The sequence below is a fragment of the Hypomesus nipponensis genome, chromosome 17 (assembly GCF_054491055.1).
Source record: "Hypomesus nipponensis isolate SF chromosome 17, ASM5449105v1, whole genome shotgun sequence".
In the NCBI taxonomy this organism is placed as follows: domain Eukaryota; kingdom Metazoa; phylum Chordata; class Actinopteri; order Osmeriformes; family Osmeridae; genus Hypomesus; species Hypomesus nipponensis.
This window is the reverse complement of record NC_140377.1, coordinates 17,492,908-17,502,880: the sequence shown is the minus strand read 5'-3', so window position 1 is coordinate 17,502,880 and position 9,973 is coordinate 17,492,908. Positions and strand designations below refer to the sequence as shown.

The following is a 9,973-nucleotide window of genomic DNA, read 5'->3' as shown; positions in this document are numbered from 1 at the left end:
ACTGGTCTCAGTTCCCAGACATATACAGACTGTTGTTAAAAGAAGAGGGAATGCTACATAGTGGTAAATATGGCCTTGTCACAACTTTTTTGCGACGTGTTTACATTTAGTCATTTAGCAGATGCTCTTATCCAGAGCGACTTACAGTAAGTACAGGGACATTCCCCCCGAGGCAAGTAGGGGGAAGTGCCTTGCCAAAGGACACAACATAATTTTTGTCTCTGCCGGGAATCAAACAAGTAACCTTCTGAGAAACAGCCCGATTCCCTAACCGCTCAGCCATCTGACTCCCTGACATGTTGCTTTTAAATCAATTAAATCAATTATTTTCATGTAATGGTGTTGAAGACATTAGTTGCACATTGACTGGTGGTTCTGCAATGATATGAGCCAATGGTTTTACAAGATAAGGTATCATTTAGTGGTGTGTGTATGTGTGTGTCTGTGTGTAGTGTAGTTTATCTACTGATGGTATCTTTGTTGTGGTGTATAAAACTCTACACCAGTCCGTTGCCTGTTTGGTTGGAATACAAGATGAGTTTGTGGGCACTTCTGCTTGTGTCGTTGCTGGTCCATGATGCTGCAGGTAAATATATATATATATATATATATATATATATATATACACACATATCTTTACATGACACTGTTATGTGTAGTAATAATAAAATAGATAAAGATTTAAAAATATATATTTATTTTATTGCCAATAGTGTATCCATCCTGTAATCAATCCGTATTCATGCTTAGGGTTTCGAAACCAAGCTCAGAGCTCCATCATGGGCGGAGAAGATGCCCCTGTTGGCCGATGGCCATGGATGGCCCAGTTGACCATTTATAATGGTCTGGATAGAAAGAATTATTGTGGTGGCACGCTTATCTCTGATGAATGGGTTCTTACAGCAGCACACTGCCTGAATGAGTACGTTTATAGTGACAAAGGGGAGAGCTAGACTATATCATGCGTGCATGCAGGTTTGAGCGCATGTCCTGTATATTTGCCAATCTACAACTGCTACCAGTGTTTATTATTACATTAAAAGTGCTTTTTTTAAGATTACACAAAAGAAAATTATATTGACATGGATGATACATTTTTCTTAGTATTTCAAAACTAATATATTACACATACACATCCATTTTATCAACACAATGCACCTATGCTAACATGCTACATTTATTTATAGAAATAATGTTATACAAACTTCACATAAATGTGTGTGTGTTGTACAGTGAAGATCTTAACCTGGGTGGTTCCTCTGTTCGACTGGGTCTACTCAGCCTGGAAGGACCATCAGAGTATGAATTGGGCATATCCTACACTGTCAGTCACCCTGACTATGAAGAAGAGTATTCAGTCATTCTACATGACATTGCACTGGTGAAGCTGTCTGTGAAGGTTACCTTCACCTCCTCAGTGGCTCCTGTATACTTGCTTGGCTTGCAGGAGACATTTGCTCAACATTCTGAATGCTGGATCACTGGCTGGGGCCTTGTTGCTAACAATGGTGAGCTCCATGTTGTATTGTGCATTTGATCACATACTCAGACACTGGTCCACACACAAAACTCCCTCCCTCACATACACACACTAAAGGATGTTGCCATGTCTTTTTTTCTCTTTTACTCTGCCTTTCTCCATCTCTTCTAGAGCCATTGGATGGTAAACGGCCCCTCCAGCAGGCAAAAGTGCCAATTGTAAAACAAAGTGCCTGTAAGGATGTGTATCCTGGCATCACTAGTGATATGCTGTGTGCTGGGAATTTGAAGCGTCTCGCATGTCTAGTAAGTCATAATCAATGATGTTTCAATCAATGTATTTTTGTTTTGAGTATTTCCATGTTACACAATTTGACCCGGAATAACTCAAAGGTTTCTTTAATTGTATAAATTAAAGGGAATCTCCCCAACATACACACGTAAATATTTTGCATACATTTTAAATGCATCTTTATGTTGGTTGCTTTCTTCACAGGGGGATTCTGGTGGACCCCTGGTGTGTGGTACAGTGCATGGAGGATTTGTCCAGGTGGGCATTGTGAGTTTTGGGCCATCAGAATGTGGCTTTCCAGGGGTTTATACAAGAGTGGACAAATACACCCAATTCATCAAAGAAACTATTCACTTCTAAATAAAAGTTTTCTGTTAGACTAGACTGTTATTTAGCTCTGCTAACCCCAAATTAGTAGCTGTTGCCTTTCTGCTCGCATCCAAAAAAGCTCAATGTTTCTATTTAGATGCAAAAATGCAAACAATATTTACGTAATTTTTCTTTGAGTCCTGTCACTACCCATGAATAAATGTAAGCATCTACTTATTTCGTACCTTGAGCAATTTTGTGGAATATCTGAAAAGTTCATCAGTTATGTTCAGGTTTTCTCAAGAAGCGAAGTCAAGTACATACCGGCAGAGGCGGACTGGCCATCGGGGATACCGGTGGCATCCCCTGTGGGCCGACGGGGTTGGGGTGTTCCAAAATACCAGCCCACTTCCATCACCGACCAGCCCTCCCTCTGACATTGCCAGCACCTCCAACTATTTTCCATTTTACACAGCTTGAACACATAATTTGCTCTAAGACCATCTAAAACACTGACTGACTTTTATACTCCTCGCAATCTATATTCACACTCATGGTGCTTATTTTTGGAAAATGTTCTGACGTGTCTTCTGAAATGTGTTCTTATAGACGTCAAACGTTCAACGTAACAAAATATATATATGATGTAATTTCTTTGTAATCATCCAAAATAATATTAAGTGTATGGGTATTTTTCCAAGTAGGCCAATTGATTAGTCAATACGTGCGATGCATTTAGTGGGCAACTCGCCGTGTACTGAATGGGCCGGTCTGACAGTAACTCCAGGGCCACTTTTTTCACCCAGTCCGCACCTGATTACTAGAAGGTACTGTTTGTCGAGAACCCTAAAACTATCGTTTTATTGTGTCAAAATGAATTAGTCTTTTTTTCTGATTGAGACTATTGGTAAACTGAATGCACTTTAATGCTGGCTTTCACAGCAGAAGAAACCAATTTGACTGTCACCTCAGTCACAATTCAGATGGGTAAATGTTGTATAAAATATTACAACAAATATTTATATTTATTTTAAATAATTATGCATAGGCCTACCTAAAAACATACATTTGTTGCTGCTCATTTACACTTTAAAATACTGAGAGTGAAGTGTAAAATGAAACAGGGTTCTCTTTTCATTTCCGTTAGTACAAGAGGTAATGGGTACAGGCTTTCTGGCAGCCTCACATAGCTGAAACACGCTGAAGAAATTGGGCAATCCTGTGTGTAAATGGTCATGGTAAGTTGTACAGTTGAGCTAGCTAACTACTTGTAAATTATCGCTGTGTGGGAATTGCATGAATTAACCAGTCGAAGGGCTAGCTAGTTTAGCCTAAACCATGCAACGGAACATAAAATCCAATTCAAGCAACGCAATCATGACCAATACAAACCGACAAAGACACCGGCATTGTCTATGTAGTGCAAAAACTGAAGGACGAGTTAGGGTGGGAAAATGAATAATAATAATGAATAAATAACTAAATATATATGTATATATATAGATATATATATGTATATATATACATATATATACAATATAGGTTGTGCCTTGCTGCTCGGCAAGCACACCCAATGAAATGTGTTCAACTTAACTCATCAGTCCTACACACTATATTTTTGAAAACGAACTCCATAATAGTTGCCTTTACATTTAAGTAATCAGGCCTTACAGATAAAAAATGCAGTATCTCTCATCAGCAATACGGCTGAACTTATCGGACCGTTAATAGCTTTTTCTGTTCCGAGAGGTGTTTTGCTGCACCGTAAAAAAAGCGGACATAACTCAATTTCAAGACAACTGTCTTCACTACATTTTTTTGTTGGAGTCAAACGTAAACTCTTGAGTTTTGAAATGAAACAAAAAGGTTTTTCTAACTTAGAATCTTTTGTTGAAATCATTAAAATTTCTGCTTCAAAAAATATTTAATTTCTGAGTTTTAAAAACAAAAAAATATGTATTTTAGAAAAGGTTGAGAAAACTAATTAAAGTGAATTACGATTAATAATTAAATATTTTCAGTTGCAACCAAAAAAATACAAGCACCAAATGATGACAAATCGGATCCACAGCTCACTTGAAATGTTTATTGTTTACTGTGAAACAGCATTAAATTCCTTTTAAGTCCAAAAGCCAAAAACAAGGATACTTGAATGTAAAGCTGACATTGACCTTTTGCAAGATACAATGATGGCAATCATCTGGCAATGATGCCAGATATCTGAATAGTTTTTCAGATCAACTCATTCAATATTAAGATTTTGAAAACTTCCCAATGAACTACATTAAAATGTCTTAGTTGACTAAATCAGACAGGACAGCCAAGTAAGGCTACTTGGAACACACATCAAATGGTGAAAAGCATGAACCCAGCTGTGCTTAAAAAGCAAGGTCTATCCAAATCCTGACTAAGATAACGTGTATGGAACAATACACAAAACATACCATAGATTAGTGGTTCTCAACCCTGGGGGGTGTTCCATCAACGTAGCTAACGCAAGTCGTGCTAACACGAATAAGTCTCACTGAGGTAAACGTCAACTTAGATTTAAGCCTCAAGCTGTTCCACTAACGTTCCATTCCACTAACAGGCAACGCTAATTCAAGTTAGACCTCAATAAGCTTAGACTGTGCAGCCCAGATCAGGCGCCCAGATCAGGCGATCGTCAAAAAGTAGTAGGAGGAGTTATGTCGCAAAAAGTAAAGAGTAAAGCAGCAGAGGGGTGTTGTTTCAGCAGCGTAAATTGATTTGAGTTTTTAGGGAGTTCTCCCCAAAAAGGGCAATGTTGCCGCAATTGACATGGCAAGGGAGACATCTTGTCAAATATGGAAGCAAATCGTGACCAAAATTCAAATGAAAATGCATTTCCAGAAATGCTTTTTCATTTTAAGAATGTGGCTGCATTATTTGACTCATAAATAAAATTAGTAATCAATCATCCTATTTGCATTTTAATTTTCTTGTTTAAGACTGCTCATTCTTTCACATAATTAAAATGAAAACGAAAAAGGCATTTGAAATTTAATTTTCAAAATATGCCCCAGCAAATAGATACCAAAATTCTATTTGAAATGTAAAATTCGAAAATGAAAATGCATTTCCAGAAATGCGTTTTCATTTTAAGAACGTGGCTGAAAAATCGTGACCACAATTCAAATGAAAATGCATTTCCAGAAATGCTTTTTCATTTTCAAGAACATGGCTGCAAAATCGTGACCACAATTCAAATTCAAATGCATTTCCAGAAATGCATTTTCGTTTTCGTGTTCTGCCCGCAAAGAACTGCCCATAATTCGAAAACGAAAAAATGCATTCTGAGCGGCGCAGCAGAGTGACGTCAGTAGCCTCTCTTTTTCAGCTACCTGCTGACCGAGCTACCCATCTTGTTCGGTGTGCACATACGCATTGCATTACATTACCAAATTTGCCTAGAAATTGACTGAATTGCCGGGTATTTAGAGGACGCATCACAGATCATGGCGCTCCCTCAAATTGTGCATACACTGATAGAATTAGCTGAGCTAGTAGAAACTAATAATATATCTGAGTCTGATGCCCGTGACCGAGTAGAACAAACTGAGTCGCTAGTTGCTTGAGGAAGACCCAGATCATCTGGGATAGCACACATACTTCTTGCCGACGTCGGCCCGATGTGTATAAGATACGTCGGCAAGATGTAGTATGGAGATAGTTGGTATTTGATCGAAACTGACTTCCAGATGATGTGTGGACAATGAATCAAATCACACCCGGCCGCACTACAGATATATTCTGATAGATAACTCCTTATATGCTGTTAAATAGGCTATGTCCGATCTCTCAGAAAGCAAATATATCACTAACCATAACCGAGTTGAAATGTCACTTGGCAAATGAACATAGCCTATAGGCTGAACATTGACTTTGATAGGAATAAGGAGACAATGAAAAATATGCTTGACCATCCAAAATTGGCTATTAGCAATACAGTACTTGATTCAACCTGGATTTTCTGTGTGGGTATTATAATAAAGAGACACAATTGAAGTTCATGATTTTATATCAGGCTGGATGTTGATGGCATCAAGCTCTTAAAAGAAATCCAACACAGAAAAGAAAACAACGAAACATAAATATATAGGCTATAGCTTTGCCAGTTGTTCCACGTCTTCCATCGGTCTCCGCCCTCCGAGTCTGTCTCGACTCACTTGGTAACAGTAACTGCCGATTTTGGCAAAGGAGAAGACACAAGTGTTTACAAGTTTCATAAGCACTTGCTCAAGACTGTTCCTCCAATTAGCAACTGAGCTTGTGTTCTGAGGTAAAGTTCGGTCGTTCTGAAATCGTCTGCTTTTCCCTGTGAAAGCAAGCTGTTTCACCTTTGGCCTATTTCAGAAAAAATCTGAATTTCCGCAATCTGAATCTGAATTTCAGCAATCTGAATTTCAAGAATCTGAATTTCAAGAATCTGAATTTCAAGAATCTGAATTTCAAGAATCTGAATTTTTGAAATGTGTATTTTTGGATCAAATAATTCAGTTTTATTAAATTCTGCATACAAATAATTCAGATATGATATATTAAACAGCAAAATATTTCAGTTTTATGAAAATCGACACACAAATATTTATTAACTTTCATATTCAAATTCAGATACCTTTGTCAGCTTTAGCTCCATACACTTTGTACATCTTTACTGTATCTCCCCCACACATAGCATTTCACTCCACTCACTTTCTTCCAATGTCAGAACCACACACCCCTGTCACAATAAAAGCACACAAGAAAATACCTTACAAGTATCAGCACAATTAGAGGGAGCGCCATAATCTGTGATGTGTCCTCTAAAGACTCGGCAATTCAGTCAATTTCCCGGCAAATGTTGTCATGTAATGCAATGCGTATGTGCACACCGCCCCCTACCGAACAAGATGGGTAGCTCGGTCAGCAGGTAGCTGAAGAAGAGAGGCTACTGACGTCACTCTGCTGCGCCGCTCAGAATGCATTTTCGTTTTCGAATTATGGGCAGTTCTTTGCGGGCAGAACACGAAAACGAAAATGCATTTCTGGAAATGCATTTGAATTTGAATTGTGGTCACGATTTTGCAGCCATGTTCTTGAAAATGAAACAGCATTTCTGGAAATGCATTTGAATTTGAATTGTGGTCACGATTTTGCAGCCACGTTCTTAAAATGAAAACGCATTTCTGGAAATGCGTTTTCATTTTCGAATTTTACATTTCAAATCGAATTTTGGTATCTATTTGCTGAGGCATATTTTGAAAATTAAATTTCAAATGTCTTTTTCGTTTTCATTTTAATTAAGTGAAAGAATGAGCAGTCTTAAAGAAGAAAATTAAAATGCAAATAGAATGATTGATTACTCATTTTATTTATGAGTCAAATAATGCAGCCACATTCTTAAAATGAAAAAGCATTTCTGGAAATACATTTTCATTTGAATTTTGGTCACGATTTGCTTCCATAGTCAAACCATTACAACCGTTAACATGCGTAAATTGTAGACCCACCATATATATATATGCATATGCATTTAGGCCTACTGACAATTAGCGTAATTTGATGAGCTGTATGAAACCGTTCTGACAGTAGGCTAGCCTATGGCCGATATTCTCAACAGGAGATTGAGAATAATAGCCCAAAAAAGAATGTGGCAGCAATTGAAAATTGTAGGATTAAATTCAAAACACTGTAGGCCATGGTTAATTGCACTTTATGTGGGCTAATAATGTTTTTGTCTTCACATCTTGAACAAAATCAATAAATTACTTCAAAATAACTTTGCCACGTGCATTTATTAACTGATAGGCTAAATGCTGAGCTTTAAGATAAAAGGGAAAGATAACCATGACTAAAATAGGGATTCACAGAAATGACAAGTATTGCACAGATCCAGCACTGACTTTTTAGATCAGCAGGTGACCCAAACTGCACACTTTGTTTGGCAGAACAGTCATTTAAAATTGCTCAGCATGACTATCATTATTATATCAAGAGTATTTCCAATTAACATAGTCTGCCTACACAGATCCAGAGGGGGCTTGGACAGTGACAGACTGTGGCTGTGCCAAGTGTTGTCACAGCCTCACTTTGGGAAAACATGCCCTGCTGGGAACATTAGGGAAGACTGTTGGGCACAGCATCTAATTGTTTTCTTTGGAAAGGGCAACATTTGGGACACGGTCATGTAGGGGCAGCATAAAAGGGCACTTCATAACAGCACCTTTTTCCATTGGAAGTAAAGGCATGGGAACAGTCCAATTTAGGCCATTATAAGGGCACCTTATAATGGGTACTGCATCACATTTTCTATACTATAAAGGAACTCATTAAGACATGTTTTTACATTAATAGAGGGCACACTGTCATTCATTGTGTGGGGCATCCTGGGCACTCAAGCATATTTCACAATGTGAATGGCAGACAGTAGGGCACTTGGTCTAAATGTTCCCACTCAAGGGCATTTTAGGAATACTATCAACCATGGGGGCACCAGACAGACACCCCCTGAGTCTTCGAATGGGCCTGGATACACCCATGGGGACAGTATATTGCACCTATAATATTGGGGAAGCCAGAGGAGAGGTAGAAGCTTGTCAACATATAGGCTACTTTAAACAATGAAAATGCTTTATACAATTGAATAAAAAGTCTCCTTGATTCTTTTTGTTTCAAGATTACCAGAAAAACTGATGATAATATTCAGGTACTGCTTTGGAGCAGGGTATACCTTTCATATTTCCTGGCATAGTTCAAGAATGTCCCACATGCAAAGACATAGACAGATGCAGACAGACTGAACAGTGTCAAGGCTTGGCTATAGTGAGTTTGCTTCCTTGTGTGTAATTCCCGCAGACTACATAGTCTAGGCCCACCTAACTATTATAGTGTCTACTCTCTTTTCTATTACTTTCTACAAAGGATGGTAGGCTGCTCTTATGTGTTCATTGCCATCCTTAAGAGTTGCTCAAGTGTTATTTTATATATATATATTATGTATTTTTAAGAATGACAATTAAATCTATCTAGATATACTATGCTGGGCCTTCTGAACCTATACTTTTCCCACAGATATTAGTCCCTTGGAGCTGGTGGGATAAACGCTCTTTGTATAATCTGAGCACCTTCATCCACCACAGGCTTGTCAAAAACTGGATGCGCCATAACTGATTATAACTTGTCTTGCTTAGTTTATGTCAATTAACCAATGGAATTTGACAACAGATAAAGTGACATTATTTCTTAACTTGTTAATTTAAACTAATATATATTTTTGGAGATGAAGTAGGCCTAAACACGTGAATCATTCATGTCTGCACTTCAAAAAGTCTGAATTTACCTTTCCGAACACAGACTAAAGTAGCCTGGTCCTAACCAGACCCTCGTACATTGCATTTGTACAGAGGGTCTGGGATCTCTCCATTGACAAACGTTAACTTCCTTGAAGGCGGGTCCTCGCTTGAAGTTTAAAACTATTGGATCCGCCCAGAGCCACTCTGATTTGCCATAACCAATCGCAAGCGTTCGCCTTAGCCAACTCCTTCACCACTACTGTAACGGAGCTAGCTGCCGTAGCTGGAAAATCAAACTTTTCCCGAACCCCGTGGGGAGGAGGGCCACAACATCATGGCCACCAACAAAATTCAGCAAGGAATGTTCTTGTTCTGGCTTAAACCTATGGATATTCGGCAGCGTTGCTGCCACAACCGCAGAATAGTTTCGCTTGCATCTTTCTCCGCCGCCATTACTGAACTACTCAAACTAGTGCACAACATTAACGTCCTCGTTCTCAACCACTCCCTCTGTTCGCTGATTGGACCTACAAAAAATGTGTTTCTAGAAACCGACTTCAGAGCCTAGCTCCCAGACCTACTACTGAAGCGAAATCCAAAT

The 9,973-nt window shown here is 38.5% G+C and overlaps 1 protein-coding gene across 1 annotated transcript; it reads left to right on the top strand.

The window, feature by feature from the left end:
- The first annotated feature begins 531 nt into the window (after positions 1–531).
- LOC146253759 (tryptase-like) lies at positions 532–2,305 on the top strand. The gene is made up of 5 exons (XM_084676932.1): positions 532–586; positions 751–922; positions 1,234–1,508; positions 1,652–1,785; positions 1,976–2,305. Exons 1-5 carry the CDS (start codon positions 535–537, stop codon positions 2,129–2,131), a joined length of 789 nt encoding a protein of 262 aa, XP_084533058.1. The 5' UTR covers positions 532–534; the 3' UTR covers positions 2,132–2,305.
- Positions 2,306–9,973: the final 7,668 nt, after the last annotated feature.